Below are 20,390 nucleotides of genomic sequence, written 5' to 3'. Positions count from 1 at the left end.
GACGTAACTGATACATGAAATAGGAAGAGAGAGGCCAACCACCTGTGGGGTGCATCCTGTTCCCCACAGTATCAACAAAGGAAGTCTTTACAGGTGAATTCTCTGGCCTCCATTTCTAATGAAAGAGAATCTTAAATAAGCAGGAATATGTTTCCACTCTGAGGTATTACTACCTTCCTCAGCCAAAACTTCAGAGAAGTTTATCTTCTCTCAGAATTCAATGTGTGGTAAACATGAAAAAAATAAATAAATTGGTAGGTTTCAGAAGTTATGCTAAATTGAGAGCTAGTCTTTGTTACTCTAGTCTGAATTATCTATCTTATTCTTAAACTGTCCATTGTAGCATCTATAAGTATAATAGTTTGAAAATTTGCAATTTGCTTTTTATATAAATCTTATTATCTATTATACCTTATAACTATAAATATTTTTACTTACTACATTTATTATAAGAACATTGTCCTTTGTCACTTCTAGTCGTCTATAGAAAATAGATTACTTAGTGCAGATTATAGATGGTTAACTCTGTGATGCTCTAAACATTATATATTGTGGTATTATCAAAGAGGAAAAGGGCAATTATTTAATAATGATGGAAATTTGAGAGTATAGATGTATTTTCTTTTAAAATAATCTCTATATGTATTCATTTATATAGTTTCTGATAGATCACTACTTGTAATTATAGTTCACAGTGGTAAGGTGGGGCTAAGAGAAATTAACAGATGTTAAAAAGGAAATTATTTAGCAGCTTATTAAAGAAGAGTATCTTGTAAATTATTGTAACTTGTGTTATATATGATATATATTTTAAAGATATATGTATTTTGTTACATGCTACATATTAATAGTGATTTTTTTCTGGTAAAAAGCTTTTTATTATGGAAAAATTTTTAACATATACAATAGTAGAGAGAGCAGTATAATGAAACCCCATATATTTATCACCCAACTTAAAAAACTATAAACATATAGCCAATCTAGTTTTATTTATGACCCCTTTATTCTCCACTCTCACTTCTTCAGAACTGGTTTTAAACAATTTCCAAACATCATATGATTCTATTCATAAACATATCAATTATCATAGTTATTTAACATAGGGAATATTAATATATTTTATGGATACAAATGCTTTATAATCATTATAGCTGTTTGATATTGAGATGTTAACTGTAAACATCTGTTTAAATTCATGGTGATTAATGGTTCATCAGGTTATGAATTAACCAGACAGGTTCAGATTCAGTCATCTAGTATTCCAGATTGTTCCTGGTGTCATCAAAAGAGCAGGATTGTCCGAATGCTGTTAATAATAATAAAACAGTAATCAGTATAATTTTCATGATAAGTTTAACCAAAATCCACAAATAATTTTTATTTTTTTGTTTTAATGTTTCTTTATAGATATTTCACTTTGCTAAGTCTAGTTGTCTAGTTTCTTTATCTTGTCATCCATCCATGACATTAATAATACTTTACACATGGTGTTAGTAAGCTGGGCGAAAATTGGGAACCCACACTTGACTCTGGTCAAGGTCCTTGTTGCCCAGTGGTGCTATAGAGAAGTAGAGCCTGCCGCCGGTGTAGTGAGATTTTTGACTTGAAACAGTCACTGCTCTTGGCTCTCCTGTAGCTTAGGGCAAATTGGCATCAAAAGAGGGAGTGGTTGGTGTGTTGGGTTGCTACTTTCAGAGAACTCAAAAATTTCTGCTCCTGGATCACCCCTTTAACATGTAGAAGCAAAAAGGGGGATAAGCCTCAAGGACAGAGAATTTCTTATCTCGGACCTTACTGCTGGAGCTGGGGAATCCCTGGCATCAGCAGGTTGTTGTGCATAACTGTTTTCTTCCTGCAGGACCTGGAGCTATACATACCTATGACATGAGTCAGGGTCACTGCACCTTAACAGGCCAGCTGGGTGTTGTGCGCCTTCCACTTCCTTGCTTTTATGCAGTTGGTGTGGCAGGAGGATAAGTCCTCAGTTGTGCTTCCTGTATGGTCAGTATCCCTGGGAAGGCCCATCCTCTGCCTTCTCTGTTGCCACCTGTCCAGCTGTGTGGGCAGTCAGATGGTCTTCTCAGTGCGCCAGGGGGAAGTAGGAAGCCTCATTCAGGTGTCTAACCCTCAACCTCCATTCTACTGCTGATTACCTGGCCTATTTGGGATAGTATGGGAGGCTTGCCCAGCTATTAATAAGGTAATGCAACATTTTTCATTTGGCTACCACATGGCAGTCCTTATGGGTATATTCCATGAGGGAGAACTCTAGGGGAAAAAGGGTAGTGGTGGAGGAGCTATGAGAACCAGGATCTAAGGCCCCAAACCCCAACATAACTCTTAACTTGAGGAGTAGTCTTATGGGGATATTGAGATTTTGCAAGATACTCTGGGGCTTATGCCCTAAGTTACTTTGTGTAGCTTTAAAAATAATGTGTATTTTTTCTTTTCTTTTTTCTTCAGAAAATCTTTGATGTATAGTAACTAAGAAGTAAAGCAACTTTGTATCTATCTGTATGGATTAGTTTTAGGTTAGCTCCTAACCACTATTAGGATCACCAAAAAAGACTGAGTGAAGCCAAGACCTTGGGGAAAGTGTGGACAGAGAGAAACTCTAGAAAAAGGAGGAGGGGCCTGGAAAGAGCAGGAGGACTGAGAGTAGGGACGGACTCATGGGAAGGAGCAGATCACAGACTGTCATAAATAGAACTTGATGTTCTCTTGGGGGTGCCTCAGGCGGAGCCCACAACATTCCATCCCTGCTTTTGTCACACTCTGGACTTCTGCTTATGGATTTGTTTTGTAGAAAGAGCTCTGCAACTTTAAAATAGAGGCCTAAGAGCAAAGGCTATGAAATATAGTCAATGTCAGTACGCACCAAATAATCAGAAACACTTGGAAAAACAGCCACCTCTATGTAACTCTTAAAACACTATGTGTGCTATGTTACAACCCTCTTTTCAGGCACAGCCTCCTGTAGGAGTGCTGCCTCCTGCAAGAACAGAGGCCTTTGCTGACTTGTAGAACCTGTTGTCTGATCTTGCTGTGTGTTGTGTTGGGCGCTCTTATTGATTCAGAAGATCTTTTATGTGGCCAATTTGGTATGGCCCAGGGGCGTCCAACTTGTGGCATGCCTTAGATATAGTTGGAATAGTTCTCGTAGTGTTTAGGGTACATATCTTCATCCACAGGCTCCTTCTGTGGATATTTTACAGGACTGGTCCAATGAGAAGGCCTCAGGGAGGAGATGCATGCTGTTGCCCGCTCGATACTGGATGCCAGTCTTGGTGGCTGAGCTGAAGAGACCCTGGCCATCAAGGTCCTCAAGCTGCTCCATGATCCTGGGAGTTTCTTTTTGCCTCATTTCAGCCAGACAGACACAGCTTATACAGAATTTATGCTTTTTCTTCATCGACTGAGTTTTGGGGGGTTCTCAAATCTTGCATGGTCTTGTTCATGTCACAGCTGGGAGAAACAAGTCTTCCCATTACCCTCTGTTATCAAGGTCTCAGAATCCATGCCTCCCTCCAAGGCCCAGTTTTCCGATGGAACTTTGCTGTGAGTGTGTGAAAAGCTGCACATCCTCACGTTCATCTAACAAGAGCTGCTCCAGGGGGGATCTGATGTGGCCCGGAGGACCCTGTCTATCCCAGCACAGAACCAGTGGGTATGCAAGCTCTGCCTTTTGCTGCTGTCCTCCTGCAGTGCCGTGAGGATGGTTTTGAGGAATCATTTGGAATAACAGAGACACAGTTCCCCACTTCCAGGGTTTCTGAGGCAATGCATACCTTCTTATAGTAACTCTTCTTCCCAGTATTCTTTTATTTTTTTTTAATTGAACTATAGTTAGTTTACAATGTTGTGTCAATTTCTGGTGTACTGCATAATAGTTCAGTCATACATATACATACATATATTTGTTTTCGTATTCTTTTTCACTATAGGTTACTACGAGATATTGAATATAGTTCCCCCAGCAGTCTTGATGACTTCTCTAACCCAACATATCAGATTCTTGCTCTGTTTCTTTTCCTTCCCCTGATGCACTTTTTCTCTGGGATTTTGTCATCAACTTCATCATCATCTTCATCCTTCATGGCCATGGATTAAAAAATGGAACACTTCTCTCAGGAAGCCTGTTTGCTCTGTTCCCTACCACCAAATTTAACCATATCCTTATAGGCTTCACACTTTCTACATTTGGGCTGTTGACAAAACTCGCAGATGCCACACAGCCAGCATTTAAAGGCATTCTTAGTCTCCATTTCAATTTGCTCTGTGAAGAAAGTGTCAAAGATCTGGTAGACCAGATTGATAGTGATGGCTTTTGTGAGGTCTTTGTCTTTCTTCTTGGCAGAATGCCCAATGGTCTGAAGTCTTTCAGCTTGCCTCTTTCCCAGGGTGGTCCCCACCAACTTGATCAGGTCTCTCATGCAGCAGATCAGGAAGATGGGTCACTTGTCACTAGCCCCAGACTAATCATAGCTCTTTACTTGTCCCACCAAAAACTGGGCATGCCAAAGGAGAGACTCCTCAGTGAATTGATTCAGGATGAGCACAGGAGGAACAGTGGCCTTAATCTTATTGATCAGGTCTTTATAGGTTGAGTCAGGGTTGTTCTGCAGGAACTCTACTGTCTTAAGTAGATCTCCTGCATCATGCTGGACATCAATGTGTATTGGGATCTATCAGAATATATTTGGCAGATGAGGTGCTGAAGCCAATGAGAGCCTTTTCACTTCTTTTAAAATCAGTGATCCACCATTTATTTATGGGACCAAGAATTTTGCCATTAAATCACTTTCAAGAGATGGGCCATCATCATGTATTGATTTTGCTGAACCAGAAGAGTTGGACTTTCTTCTTAATGAGGCTAGTGTTGATCAGGCACTGGTGATTGTGTTTATAGTACATGCTGAAGCACGTCAGTTTGGTTGAGGAAGAGCCTCTCAAAGCCGGATTCTTTGACATTGAAGATAGACATTCTCTCATTTGTCAACAACTGTATTTCATCCATTGCATCAGGGGAATGCTGTTCATATTTTAGTTCAGTGTTATCCAGATATTGTCTGCACTGAATGCACGTCAGAGGATGGGTCTTGGAGGACACAGCTGTTTTGGTTTGAGCCATTTTTTTTCTCAGTTGGTTCTTTGAATGTAGTTTTGCATCTCTTCTCCTCCCTGCTGTCACTTTGATCTTGGCCTTGCAGTCTCCAGAACTTTTCATCCTCATCTTTCTAATCAGAAACTTGTGGTTTTACTCTTTCAGATTCTTTTTCTTCAGGTCTCTGGCAGCTAGAATCTTTGGGTTGTCTTCTGTGCCTCTTTTTATCTTTCTCATCTCCTCTACCCATTTCAACCTGAACTCCTGGTCTTGCATCCTCCTTAGACTTCTATTTAGGTTCTATTTTGGTTTGACTTCTGAGTCTCTTTTCTTCTTTTCCTTCCCTTCATTCTTCTTTCTTGTATGTTTATGGTTTTACTCTTTCTGGTTCTTCTGCAGGGAATGGTCTAGCAGTTGGTTCTCTGGAAGTGACTTTATGTCTCTTTGCTTCCTGGTCTTTTTCTTCTTCATTGAGAGAATCATCCAGTTTTGGTCTTTCAAGTTCTTTCTCAGGTTTCCTTGCTAAATGAAATGTGATGGTGTTCTGCCCGGTAGCTTGCCTTATATTCCTGGACCTAGATGAGACTTGAGACTCTCTTTCTCCATCAGACTTGCTTCTTCTGGGCATGCAAAGTGTGGAAATGGGTTTGGGGGACTTGTTTCCTCTGCTATTCTCAGTCAGAGGTCTTTACCGCTTGTTTTCTAGACATCCATTCCCTTCCCAATTGAAAGCATGAGCTCCATTCTCCAAGGACGAATCTTTATTTAAAAGGGATTTGATTTTAGCCAGGTAGCCCTCCACTAATACTTTTTCTTTATGTAATTTACATAAAGTAACATAATTGATTCTTTATTTCTTTTTTGCAGAAATTCATGCAAGAGATTCAATTTCTCCTGCCCACATTCCTTTTCTGCTAAGCTATCTCTTTCCAAACCTTTGAACCTCCTGGTACTCAGAGTGAAAACAAGAGTCTGCTCCTTAATTGCAAAGAAAATCATCCTCACCACACCAAGCAGGGATCATTTCTTTTCTTTTTATTGAACTTCTTTTTGATATTGCAGCTAAAACCTTTGCAAGTTAGGGAGTTCATGTCAGTAGGGATATTTTCTAAGGTTTCTTCCCCAGGAAGTATCCTGGGTCCTCACACCATGGATCTGTTTTCTTCTTTTGCAACATTTATTCCCTGTTTCAAACTCCTGTCATTTAACTATATGTTTTTACCCTGTCTCTTTTGTGATGTCTTTTCTTTTTGTTGCCTTTTTGCATCTTCTCTATGCAACACTGTTCCTGGTGTTTTGTCCTTCCTTCTATTGACCAATGCTCTGGTTGATTATTTTAACCAAAATTACTGATCCTAGTCTTACTCCCCAGTTACTAGGGATCACCCAGTTGGGAATTTCTATAAATCAGTCCTTAGGGTTTATGCCAAGGGAACAGAATATAGCTAAAATTGTGGATCAGAATGCACTTATAGGACTCCCATAACAAAGCAAGAGAATAAGAGTTGACACCTGCCACTCACTGCTCATATTTTCAGAATCACCTGATTCTGATAATGAAGGGCCTGGAGTGGGCGTTCTGTGTCAATTGCAGACCATAATGATTCCAGACCCAGGGCTATATTGTACTAAGGGAACCTGGCATTACACTGTAGAAATCTCTTTCTCTAGGGAGCAGCCCTACTTGAGTTAACAATTAATTGTTTGTGAAAATGAAAAATTTGTGTCAATTCATACCATCACTCTTATTAGAATAGTGCATGGCCATGTACATTATGGAAATGGAGTAGGAGGCTTTTCTCCAAATGGTCACTATTTAATCTTTTAAGCCCATTGAGTACTTCTGATGATTTGGAGAGTGTCAGAAAAGACAAACTGGTTAGTTTTTAACGTCCAATGAAAATAGAATCATCATCAGGGTTTTTCAAACTGCTCCCCCATCTGTTTGGTAATTTACCTTTTTCCTTGGTACATTAGGTCAAATGCCTCACTGATTTTGTCAAAAGGGAGGGTATGGGACACCAGTGCATCCAGATTGAATTTCTTATTCTTGTAGTCAGCAGCTAGCTTTGGAACAGACTCCATACCTTTCCAACCTGTAATTGGCCAAAATGCCAAATAAAGACATGGTGCTTGACATGAAGAGGTAGTTTAATCAGTGTTTCTCAAATGAATGATATTATTAGGTCAAATTTGGATTGCTACAAATAGATTATCTCCTCACCATCTTTAATTTTTTGTACTTTTATCAAATTTTTTATAAGAAAAATTCAAGATTATTTTTTATTTCTAGATAAGGAATTATCTCAATTTCATCAAAGTTTACCTTTTGTTCCCCTATATTGGTCCATTTTAATGGAAATCGAATTTCAGTTTGCAAATTATAGTTATCCTTCTATACAAACTCCATTTACTTTTAACTAACTAGTAGAATAAATAGCTTTCATGTAATCAACAGATATGTTCTAGGCATTCAATATTTAAACAACAAATTATTTTCCTTTGTGTTCAATAATCTTCATTATAAGAATTTGAGTACCACTGTGGAAAAAATTAAAAGAAAAAAATAAACTGACCACCAAAGCTTGTTCCTGTTAGGGTACGGCCCATTAATAGCTCCATTGCAGAAATATTCAATCCGTTGTCACCAACGTTTACTCCAATGACTGTACATAATCCCCCACCTACTGTTATGCTGTCCATGGCTGCTCTCTGGAAGGTCAAACAAAAACGAAAAGTAGAACATGAATTCCAGTGTGGGTATGTACAATGCTTTAGGGAAAATTTATACAACTCTGCTTATAAAATAATGGGACTCCAGCTAATGAGGTCATAATATTATGGGTCTTCATTTCTAAGTTTTTTCTAAAATTTTTTGCTGAATTTCATGTGGAAGAAAAAACACACATTAGTAACACATTAATATTAAGTAATAATTAGTAATATTTATTAATAAAATTAATTATATGTTATGTAACATATTAGTATCTAATATAGTATTAATAACCATTGCTTATATAAACATTTATACACATATATATTTATATTAAATATAAATATATTAATGTGCACATACATCAATGTTTATTAATGTTAATAAGTGATATTTATTACACCCTATCATAAAAATATACATACCATGACTTTCGCTCCACCTACACACTCAAAGGTAAAATCCACACCTCCATTGGTGATTTCAACGATGACCTCCTGAATGGGCTTATCTAGGTCTCCAGGATTGAGGCAATCAGTAGCTCCAAGGGCTTTGGCCCTTGCAAACTTCTCACTTTTGATGTCAATAGCTATGATTCTGGAAGCTCCTGCTAATTTACAACCAATTACAGCAGCAAAACCAACGCCTCCTAGGCCAAAGATGGCACAGGTAGAACCAGGTGTAACCTGTAGGCAAGAAAATTATAAATGAACTTTTCAAGTGCCTGTCTCACTTCTTTTTAAAGGGACAGAGTGCGGTGGGGGTAGGAACAACATATGAATAAAAGACTGCCTGTCATAAGACTAAATGATACGGTCAAATGGGGAAAATCTGCCAATGTGAAGATGGATGAATCATTGGCTAAATTTGGAGAAACATTTGAAGACCAATGGAATTATTAGCACATAAGGAACAAACCGAAGTGAAAATTATTCTCTTGTTTTCCTTTCCGCATTAGTGTTAGAACAAAAACTGAAGCTTACACATTTAAAAGGGTTTATTGGTTTCTTTTAAAAATAGATCACAAGTAATTTGACATCTATATTTCTAATAGGCCTTATTTAGTTGTATTAATGTTATAGTTGGTTTTGAATGACCACTGATGTTTCTCTAAATGTAAATTAACTCAATCATCCCAAATCATCACTTCATTCAAATGGATGAAGTGAATTTCTTTGCATGGTATTGAAGGTTTTTCATTTTCTGGTCCCGTTACCTTCCGACTTCATCTCCATGATGTCCCAGTGCTACAGCAGTTTCCTTTTGTCATGTCTTATTTTATGCTATTCCCTCAGCCTGATGTACTTTTCACCGTATTAACTTTAATTAAAATCTAACTTATACTTCTAGGCTTAATTTACACTCTCCCTGTGAAACGTTTCTTGATTCTTTGGTTAGAAATTAACGCCCACCTTTTTGCTTTTTCTGTATTATACAATTTATAATTAGTCTTGATTGATTTTGTATGTGTGCATGTGTATCTTTCAAAGACTGTGAAATCTTTGAAGGCATGTAATCTTTCACATTGTTATCAGGAATCTTCTCTATATTTGGTCTTCAATAAATGTTTGTTACATTGAATTAAATAGAAACATCATATATAAGATGATAAGGAAAGCTGCTGTAGTTGGAATATGTTATTTTGTAGAGTGGTATAGTGGCAAAATAAAATTACTATACAGAGAGATGCTCAACTAATACTTTCTAATGGTGATGAAAAACTTAGAATTAAAGTGTAAGCAAAAGGGAAAGAGAAAATGTGCCCAAGGGGAGTACTGATACATTCTAAATTGGAAACAAAATTATTAAGGAACAGAGAGAATACATATATTTTACTTTAACTTACATGCGATTTTAGGCATGCCGACACTGGCTTTTGCTACTCAGGTGAAGTAAAATGTGTATTTTGCAAATATTCAGAATTTTGTTCTATATACACTGTGTACTATTTACTGTGAGTTTGTGGCATGTGTTTAGTATATTTCCAAATATATTCTCTAGAGACTGTGTTAAAAAGTTTGCAAGTAAGTCTCACTGAAAGTAGGATGCATTTTTTTTTGCATTTTTCATTGAAGTAATGTTGTATGCAGTAGTTGTACATAGCTCACAACAGTGCATAAATTGAATGCACTGCACCAATTGTATTATACAACTGGACTCCTGTGTGTAAAAGTGTCTTTCATTGTAGTTCTGGGGGGGGGGGTCATTATATAGTATCCTCCACTTAAACATAGGATTATGAATAGTGGGTGATTATCCATCAGCAAACAACACTGTTACAGTCATTTTCATGCTTCCATATATCTCTGTGAAATGTGATTAATTTGGCAGTAAAGGATACAAGCAGATTTAAAAGAACTAGGAGTTCTGAGGATGCTGGGGGGATAGGGTTCCTAGATAATTAATCAGAGTTGTTGCATCACTTTTCTTCCCAGAAGTAAATTAAACATTATTAAAGCTCTTGCCTTTTGACTAGAATTACTGATACTTCACTTCTTGTTCCTACCAGTTTTCTTTGAGCATCTCATGAAGTGGTTTAGCTGTTCCTCAACAGCAGGAAGAGCGGGTCCTGGAAGTTTAGGTGAGCTTTGACCAGATTTAAAAGAAAATTGTGGCTGAATCTCTAGTGTTAATACTCCTGAAGAAAGACTAGAACAGTAGGTGATAGCACAGACTCCAGAAAAGGGCAGTGGGGGTGGGGAGGCAAAGAGCAATAATTCTTCCCTGTGTCTCCAATGTTACCTAGAGGAAAATATGCCTGACTGCCAAGGTCACGTTGGCTCTTAACTCCACCCAACTAACAACACCCTTCCTCCAGGAGCCTTCTGAGTATAGTTTGAATTTCCATATAGTTTTTAATTTTTGTTAATGAATGAATGAATGAGTGAGTGAATTTTTAGAGGGAGATAATATACTGAGAGCCAAGAGTAGCAATCCTATCTGCTTGGCTGATATAATTCTCAAAGGAAAGTCACATCTTGATATTCTGGCTATTAGATCAGCCTCTTTATTTGGTTAGACTGAATTTATTTCCTTGACACTGAACAACTCTAAGCGATCTGATAAAAAGGAATATTTGGATTGCAAAGCTGAAGATGTTTTAGGGGTTGTACATGAACTTGGCTTTATTCATTCATTTGCTGAGAAGTTATCAAGGTCCTACTATGTGCTAGGCACAGGGCTAGACTCTGGAGATATCGCAATGAAAGAGAGAATTCTTGCCCTTAAGGAGCAACTAGTCTAATAGGAAGGAGAAGTAAATGGGAAATCTCTCCATAGTGTGATAGAAGAAAGACAGGGATAGATACAGATACTTCAGGGGAAACTGGGAGGGACATCCAAAGGGTGCCCAGGAGGCTGGAGTAGGTTTCCAATAGGAAGTGACAAATAAATGGAGTCAGCCAGAAGAACTGGGGGAGCTTTCCAGGCAGCATTGGTGGGAGTCGTCAGGTATGAAAAGTCCAGAGGCCACAGTTCAGAGCCCAGAGACTGGGGGTCAGGCCCAGGGGAACAGTGAGCCATGAAATGAAGAAATGGAGAATGACTGTAGCATACTGAAGGAAGAGGGGAATAGGGAAAGGGGTGTGAAATTTTCACATTTGTTGTTTAGAAAGACCACTCTGGTTGCTTTGTGCAGTTTAGAGTCAAGGGATAAAGATTGATGTCAAGGAGGTTTAAATAAGGAGGTTATTTGAGGCATCCAAGCGATATTGACATCTCTCTGATCTCTCAGTTAAAGAGCTTTGTAAAAGTTTCTAAATTCTGACATGGGATTCCAGGGATGCATCTTGCTACCATTAGGGCTGCCGTCTGAGACCCTTCCTCAAAGCCACAAAGGTATAGGGTGAGAAGCAGAATGAATTATTACAGTTGGAGGGAGAGGAATCTGCAAAGGTCAGGGAGAAAGTAGGGTGGCTATATGGAGATGGGTGGGGGTTTCTGCTGTCTCTGGACTGGGTCTGCTGTCCAAGGACGAGCATTCGTAATTAGGGGACATATTTAAGCAGGCTGTGTTTAAATCAGGGATGGTATATAATCTATGGTGCTAGTAAAGGAAAAGAAATTAACATGAACTGGGTGCCAACTATATGCTAACCTCTGGGCCAGATGTCTTACACATGTAATATGATTTAATTATTCCCAGAACTATATGTAGTAGATATTACTGTAGAGAGACAGGAGTAGAGAGGTTAAATAACTTGCCTAAAATCACAGAGGTAATACATGACAGATCCAGGTTTTGAAGATAACTCTGGCTGCTTTAGCATGCTGCCTCCCAGTAACTTCTATTTTACGCAACCTGGCGATTAACCATTTTACCTTGGCAACGTTGACTACAGCTCCATAGCCAGTAGAAAATGCACATCCAAGGAGACAAACTCTCTCTAAATTGGCGTCATCATCTACTTTGACAAGATTAGTATCTGACACTACAGTGTACTGAGAGAAGGTACTGGTCCCCATGAAATGGTAAATTGGTTTTCCTTTGCAGGTAAACCTGCTGCTTTTGTCTTCCATTAGTTTTTGATCATCAAAAGGATTTCTGAAATTCCTAGAAAAAAATACAGAAAGAGAGAGAGAGAGAGAGAGAGAGAGAGAGAGGGAGAGAAAGTAGATGGACCACTGATTACTTGCCTGAAAAAATTAGTAGTCGTTATATATTTGTTATGATAATTTTATTCGATGGAAAAGTTGAGAAAATGACTTGAGACTCTTCACCTAAACATATACCAGAAGTAGTTTGAAGATAATGACAATAATAATACACTTTTTACTGAATGCTTCTTATGTGCCAGGAACTCTTTTAACTCTTAGGTGCCAATTACTCTTTTATGTCTCTATTAAAAACTTTATTCTGGAAAACTCAAAGATAAATGAAAGTACAAAGAATAGTAAAATGAACCATATAACCATCTCACAGCTTTAGCAATTATCAACTCATGGTTGATCTAGTTTCATCTATTACCTGCTCCTCCACACCAGCACCTACCCTCCCCATGTTGGACTATTTTGAAGTAAATCCCAGACATCTCTATTTCATTTGTAAATATTTCAGTATATGTGTCTAAAAGATAAAGATTTTTTCAGTTCTACACATTGCATTTAGTTGTTGTGTCTCTTGTCTCTTTTCATTTATAGGTTCTTACCCCCTCCCTTATTTTCTCCCTCCAATTTATTTGTTGAAGGAACAGTCATTTGTCCTACAAAATTCTCCTCACTTTAGATTTTTCTAATTACATTTCTGTAAGCTAGTTTAACATGTTTCTCCATCCCTGTATTTCCTCTAAAATAGTATTTTTGATTTAAATGCTTGGATCTAATTCAGGTTTTATGTTTTTGTAGGACTATTTCTAAAGTGGTGTACATTTTCACTTGGAGGCACGTAATACCTTATCTCTATTTTTGTGACATTAGAAAGAATTGATGGTCATTGTCAAAATTTATTATTTCATTGGTTTGCCAAAGGCTGTATTCATTCTTTGAATATCTGCAACCACCCTGTGAAATAGGCATTATTATTGTTGTCATTTTATAGATGAGGAAATTGAGTCACAGTAATAGATGTAGGAGTAGTAAAATTTTAGCTTTTGAAATAACTAGTTTCAATTAGCATTAAGGACGAATAGCTCTTTCTACAGTCTCTGTAAAGAGTAAGGCAATTAAGACTTTTGGAGCCAGACTGCCTAGGTTCAAAATCTAGCTCCAAGACATATCTATGTGGCCTTGAAATACATTACTTTACTATAATTCATTGCATTCCTCTCTCATCCCCTGCAGAAGTAGCTATTATTCTGAATTTGGCATTTATCCTTCTGGTGATAAATACCTTTGCCACACACACACACACACACACACACACGAACCATAAGCAATATATGGTATTGTTTTTGTAAATGACCCCTTATTAAATTTTCCTCAGCAAGTTGCTTCTTTCCATTAACGTTGTATGTGTGAGGTTATTCTATGTTGATACTTTTAGAGCAAGTTTAGCTTTTCTTATTGTTATATAGTAATTCCATTGTGTTACTGCATAGCAATTTGTTAATCTGTTCTCTTACTGATGAACATTTGGCCCTTTTTCAATTGCTTGCTATTACAGTGTTGCAATGATCATTCTAGTGTGTTGGGTGATTTTGCAACAGTTTTTTGTGCACACCTAGAATTGGTAAGTAGAAAGTATGCACATCTTCAACTCCATTTATGTATTGCCAATGTACTGCTGAGCGTACTTGTACCAATTTATACTCTTATTAATAGTTTATGGAGCTTACCTAAGTTTTCCACAAAAATTTGTGTGTGGACTCAGACAAAACTTGCATTTTCCACATTGAGGCATGTAGAGTGGAATTACTTTGTCACCTAGAAAAAAGGCCATGTGTTGGATGATGCCTAAGATGTTACTTATAACTAGTTTCTACTAGATGAATTGGTGGAAAACACCATTCTTTATGGTATACATTTTATATTCAGTGGGAAGTATACGTGGCTACAATATTTTGTTAACCTACAAGATTGCTGATTCTCCCAAATATTGCATATTCTATCTTTGTTTTGTTTTGTTTTTCTGCTGGGCAGTTGAGCAATGCATCTATATTGATATCATCAAGTGCAGGGTCCTGTCTGAGCCTCTGCTGCATTGCAACATTCTGCATCATGACTATTATTTATTATATCATGACCGTTATTTATTACATTTCTAAACATCCTGCATGGAATAGGGCATCCTTATATAATAGGAGTGGGCAATAGGCTAGATATGGAGAGTAAACTATACATCTTCTCCATGTTTTACCATTTAATTCACTCTCAAATTCTACATTTTTCTAATTTTTATTCAATTTTAATTTAATAATGACTTTTATCCTCTGATGACCAAGGTCTAATAATGATAATTAACATTTGTTCAGCATTTATTACATGCCAGTCATCATTCTAACTGCTTGCATGTATGATCTCATTTAATTCTCAGAACAACCCTTTGAGATGGGTACTATTATTGTCCCTACTTTAGAAAACAGAAATCTGAGCTGAGACACTTTAAAGTGACTTAACTGGCTATGGTAACACAGCCAGTGAGTGGCAGAGCTGGGACTACATTGGCCATACTTCTTCATGGATGCCAAATTTTGGAGAGCAATTTATTTCCATAAGCTTGTTTGGAATGGAAAGACACTAATATACCTCTAAGCTTGGAGTGTCCTCATTAAAAGAGGAAAGAATGAAATGGTTCATCCTGCCTGATAAGTGAAGATTACATAGCTCATATTCCAGTATTTGGTGGATCTGTTACAAAATGTAAAGTAAATAATTTCAGTTATTGACATACTTTATATGCATATTATTTTTATCTTACAAACTTCCAAAAAGACATTTAAGCTAACATTGACATATGCATATTTCTCACTTAAGCTATCTATAAACTATCATTCTTTTAATTTCTTATCATATTAAAATAGTTTTCTGTTTTATTTAGGGAAGTTTGTTATAAATTGTCATTTGTGCCTCCATGGAAGCTTCAGTGTAAGCTCACCTTGTAGGATTTTCATAGGACAATTTCTCAGTGCTATCTGTAAACAAGGTGATCATATTTCCCAGACTTTGTTAGACAGTTCTGATTGCAAATATTCTGTCTCATTAATCTGTTATAGATTGTGTGTCTCAGTTTTGCTTTGGAAAAGATGGTCCCCTTATGTAAATAAATACCAGTTATAACATGAAAAGGCAGGGCTGTATCAGGAATTATCCCTGAAATATCCTGAAATTTTCCTTTAATTGGAATCAGAAAATAAAATACCTGGTTTGAAGTTGGTCACTTCTGGCCCAACACTTTCCACAATTCCTGCAGCCTCATGGCCAAGGATCACTGGGAAAAAAGCCCCTTCATATTGAGGATGGATCATGTGGGCATCAGTGTGGCACAGGGTAGTGGCGATTATCTACAAAGCAACCACAGACTTGAGTCTTGTTTCTGTAATTATATTACTGGTGTGGTTAGGAGGATTACTTTAGTTCCAGTGTCACCTTGAAACTTTATAACACTCTTAGAGCTCAATGAAAAAATTGTACTTTGAAAAAAAAAAAAAGAACAATTCAAATACATTAAGATATATTCTTTCTTCTTAATGCATCTTTGTTTTCTTCCTTTACTGTCCCTGGAAAATCATGCAAAGAGGTAGAATTGGCAGTTACTGTCTCCAGGAGAGGCGAGATCAGAGGTAATAGGGAAAAGTTAAAGTCTATTAGGTAGAGGGAGTGGAGGGAACACAGGTTTCTAGGGCTTGTTCAAATTTTGTTGAAACTACATGAAATAAAATTGAGGTAACAAAACTTTTATTGTTAAAAGGGAGATGTCAAATAAAGAATTGCCTAAATTAATTATGAATGTTTCCCTGTAAACCTTCAGGATTCTGTTCATGAGGATATCCCACTCATTCTCATGGATAAACTCTTACTGTGGTGATCCTGAGGAAAAATATAAGCCAGGTCAGCTGTGGGGAAAATGGAGAAATTCATCCATTTTGTTGCATATGGTCCCTCTCTGCTCAATGCCCTCTCTTCTCCCTGCTATCTCGCGCTTGTCCCCTGCCCTGGGCACCCAAGACCTCTATGCTGCCCAGGGCAGCACTTCAGATCTTTCCTTGTTTTGAACCACAATCTGAGTCTTCCTTTTAATAACACTTTCCAATAACTGGCAACTGGAAAACAAAAAGAAAATGTACCTAATTCTAATCTAAAATGAATTCCTTTGTCTGATTCTTAGGGTTAATGATTAATGTTAAGACAGTTCAATTAGATTTAAGCCCATTGTCAAGAACAACTGACAAATAATTATAATTCACTCTTTCTGGGGATAATGGGATAATGCCTCTTTGTTTGTTTATTTGTTTTTTCTTTTTTCATGCTGAAACCGAGAATGAACCAATGCTTGCTTTTAATATGAACCTAAAAATGTAATTCCCCCGTAGTGGAAACTCTTGGCACTCTCAGCTGTACCACATAGGCTTGACCTGACAGAAACCAAATCTCCATCTGTCCTGCCCTGGGAAAGTCCACACTCACCTGAATTCGAACTTCATGAGCTTTGGGGGGAGCTACCTCCACCTCTTCAATACTGAGAGGCTTGTTTGCTTCCCAGGCGACAGCTGCTTTGCATTTAATAACCTGAGGAAGAGGGAGAAAGGGAGAGAGGGAGAGAGGGGCAGAGGGGGTAGGGGGAGAAGGGAGGAGAAGAGGGAAGTGAGAGAGGGGGAAAGATTAGAAGTGGGGGAGAGAGAGAGAGAGGTGGGGGGAGAGGGAGGGGGAGAGAGAGAGAGAGAGAGAGAGAGAGAGAGAGAGAGAGAGAGAGAGAGAGAGAGAGAGAGAGAGAATATCATGGGAAAAATTAAAGAGCATTTTGATGCCATTATTTCATGAAAGAGTTTTGGAGTTTGTGGCTGGATGTTACGTATAGTTATATTATTTTAAAGACAAGTGAATGTAATTGAAAATAAGAAGTCAACTTCTGCATTAAGTTTTGAAAAGAGCAGGTGTATTAAAGTTTAAAGCCTTGATTTTTTTTTTCTCCAGAACAGAGACAATAAATTTAGAGGATTTGGACAGGGTAGATGACCAGTATGTATTTGTTGATTGAACAAATTGTTATCAGATCTGTGTTATATGAATCCTTATTGCTAGAGCATAGATGTGTTTTTCATCTTTGCTATTCAAATGTTAACCTCCCTGACACCAGCAGTTATGGATACCACCTGGGAATTTGCTAGCCCTACAAGCCCTGCCCCAAATCCACTGAATCAAAACCTGCATTTGGATAAGATCCCCATGTGATTTATATGCACATAAAAGTTTGAGAAGTGAGGCTTACATAATTATTAAATTTATCAGTAGAATATAAATTAAATAAAAATTTTACCTCTTTGAATATAAATGTATGAAAAGAAATTAAGCATTAAAGGTTCTATAATCCCCAGATTAAAAACATTTTAGCCTCTTAATATTATACTTTTAATTTAGAATATAAGTAACATTGAAGGGAAGTGGGAAAAACAAACCTACACTCCTTCATTCTAATGCTACTATTTTTACTTTTGGTATGATTTTCCCAGTCTTTGTTCACAAAAATACATATTTTTAAATACCTGTTATGCAGTTTTGAATTATATTTTAACTATCATTTGTCTTATGACAAGTACAACATATGTTAATTATGGAAAGTTTCAAAATTCAAATAAAAAAAGAAACAATATATCTGTAATTTTGTCACTCATTTTATGATTTTGAAGTAAATATTTTGAGTTTTTCCACATGGGACCATATTGTAAGTAATGTTTTGTAATCTACTTTCTTCCACCTATTAATATTTTCCATATTCTTTTCTAACATTATTTCCAACAAATGCAAATTTTATTTTATGATTGTGAAGGTGTTACTCAAATCTCTCTTTTTTTGGCCATTATAATAATATTTATTTGAACACCCTTGTAGTAAGCATTTTGGCAAATTTACAGTTATTTCTTAGAGTAAATTCTTAGCATGAGGGTCACGTATCTTTTTGATCAACTTTATTTTTTCTTCCCATTTTATTGAGATATAATTGATATACAGCATTGTATAAGTTTAAAATATATGTAGCATAATGAGTTGACTTATATACATCATGAAATGATGACCATGATAAGTTTAGTGAATATCCATTATCTCATATAGATACAAAATTAAAGAAACAGAAAAAATTTTTTTCCTTATGATAACTCTTAGGATTTACTCTCTTAACAACTTTCATATATGACATACAACAGTGTTAATTATGTTAATCAATCATGTTGTACATTACATCCCTAATACTTTATTTGTCTTATAATTGGAATTTTGTACCTTTTGACTGTCTTCATCCAATTCTTCCTCCCCCCACCTCCCACCTTTGGTAACCACAAACCTGATCTCTTTTTCTATGAGTTTGTTTGTTTTTGAAGTATAATTGACCATAACACTATGTTAGTTCCTGGTACACAACATAGTGATTTGATGTTTCTATACTTCAAAATAATTACCATGATAAATCTAGTTACCATCTGTCACCATACAAAGATATTACATATTGACTATATTCCTCACACTGTGCGTTTCATACTTATAACTCATTTATTTTACAAATGGAAGTTTGCACCTCTTAATTTTCCTCACCTATTTCTTTCAGCTCCCAAACCCCCATCCCCACCCCCTGGACAATCACCTGTTTGTTCTCTGTATCTATGATTCTGTTTCTATTTTGTTATGTTTGGTCATTTGTTTTGGTTTTTAGATTCCACATATAAGTGAAATCATACAATATTTGTCTTTCTCTGTATGACTTTTTTCACTTAGCATGATACCGTTGAGGTCCATCCATGTTGTCCCATAAGCCAAGATTTCATTCTTTTTCATGGGTAGTAATATTCCATTATACATATATGTATACCACATCTTCTTTATCCATTCATCTGTTGTTGGGGACTTAGCTTTTGATCAACTTTAAATTGCTGCTTTCTGAGAGTAATTCTCAAGGAAGCTCCTTTTAGCAAATCTATAAAAAGAGACATACATACAAAACAAAACAAGATTTGAACAAAGAAACAGTATATTTGCTTACTTTGCCCTTGGTGCCCATTTTTCTTTGAGAATCTTGCCTTGGAAGTTTCTTTCTGATTTAAGAAACTGTTCTACTTCTATCTTGGTTACTTCATGTCCTGTAATGAATTTTCTGTGAATAAATACTATTTCTGCTCTTTTATTCTCCAATCATCTTCTCTCCTTTTTGTTGCTGTAATCTGCAACTCTGCCCTTCTCTCTCCACGTCATTTGTGCTGGCATATTTGAGCTGCAAACCCCCATTACTTCCAACTGTTATTTGGAGATTTTTTGTTTGTTTTTTCTTCTTTTATTGCAAAATATAAGATAAGAGAAAAGGTCGTTAAACCTATGAGGTAAGTTAACAAACAATTAATAAAGTAAAGGATATTGCCAGGGCCCCAGAATCCCTCCTTTACCCACCTTCTCTTTCACAACCCTAATAATAATTTCCGTGCATTTCTTTATGATTTATGCTTCTCTACACAATACAGTTTAGTTTTACTGATTAAAAACTTTATATGAATGGAGTCATAGCGTATGTATGCTTTCATGTCTTTTTTCCTCTCAACTCTGTGTTTGTGAGATTCATCCACTTGCCTGTAACCATACTTTGTTTATTTTTATTACAGTAGAGTATTCCATTGGTATGCATTGACTACAATTTTTCATCCAGTTCATGTTTTGTTTGTGATAAATCAGAACTACATAAAAATTCCTCCCGTGTATCCTGCTGGACAAGTGCTTGAGTTTCTTTAGAGAAAATTCAGGACTTCTATGCAGCCAATACACACTATTAAGGTGATGCCAACTGTTAAAATATTGGAGTAATTTTGATCCTGTTGGTAAAAAGCCATTGCGCTAAATCCCTAAGTTTCCCTTCAACTCTGTTGCAGCCTTAGGGAGGCCTGTTAAGTCACTGTTGAGAGATACTTTCATGCCCCTCTGGGTTTGTGAGCCTGTCTCTCA

The 20,390-nt window shown here is 36.8% G+C and overlaps 1 protein-coding gene and 2 pseudogenes across 4 annotated transcripts; all 3 read right to left on the bottom strand.

The window, feature by feature from the left end:
- Window positions 1-979: 979 nt before the first annotated feature.
- ADH4 (alcohol dehydrogenase 4 (class II), pi polypeptide) lies at window positions 980-19,596 on the bottom strand. 4 transcript variants are annotated; one of them, XM_074343468.1, is made up of 10 exons: window positions 19,481-19,579; window positions 19,187-19,377; window positions 16,878-16,979; window positions 15,613-15,754; window positions 14,090-14,177; window positions 12,138-12,369; window positions 8,243-8,503; window positions 7,681-7,816; window positions 7,062-7,200; window positions 980-1,306 (listed from the first exon to the last, which is right to left on the bottom strand). In XM_074343468.1, exons 2-10 carry the CDS (start codon window positions 19,226-19,228, stop codon window positions 1,282-1,284), a joined length of 1,167 nt encoding a protein of 388 aa, XP_074199569.1. In that variant the 5' UTR covers window positions 19,229-19,377; window positions 19,481-19,579; the 3' UTR covers window positions 980-1,281. The 4 variants fall into 4 exon arrangements, with proteins under 4 accessions (XP_074199569.1, XP_010951865.2, XP_074199574.1 ...); XM_010953563.3 differs by lacking the exon at window positions 19,187-19,377 and having other exon boundaries at window positions 19,444-19,596; XM_074343473.1 differs by lacking the exon at window positions 7,062-7,200 and having other exon boundaries at window positions 19,481-19,580.
- LOC123616477 (DNA (cytosine-5)-methyltransferase 1-like) lies at window positions 1,091-5,233 on the bottom strand (annotated as a pseudogene).
- On the bottom strand, window positions 1,091-6,103 carry LOC105082510 (DNA (cytosine-5)-methyltransferase 1 pseudogene; annotated as a pseudogene).
- Window positions 19,597-20,390: the final 794 nt, after the last annotated feature.

This window comes from Camelus bactrianus, chromosome 2 (genome assembly GCF_048773025.1).
Source record: "Camelus bactrianus isolate YW-2024 breed Bactrian camel chromosome 2, ASM4877302v1, whole genome shotgun sequence".
Lineage (NCBI taxonomy): Eukaryota > Metazoa > Chordata > Mammalia > Artiodactyla > Camelidae > Camelus > Camelus bactrianus.
Note: the sequence above shows the minus strand (reverse complement) of the source record. Positions and strands in the feature narration are given on the sequence as shown.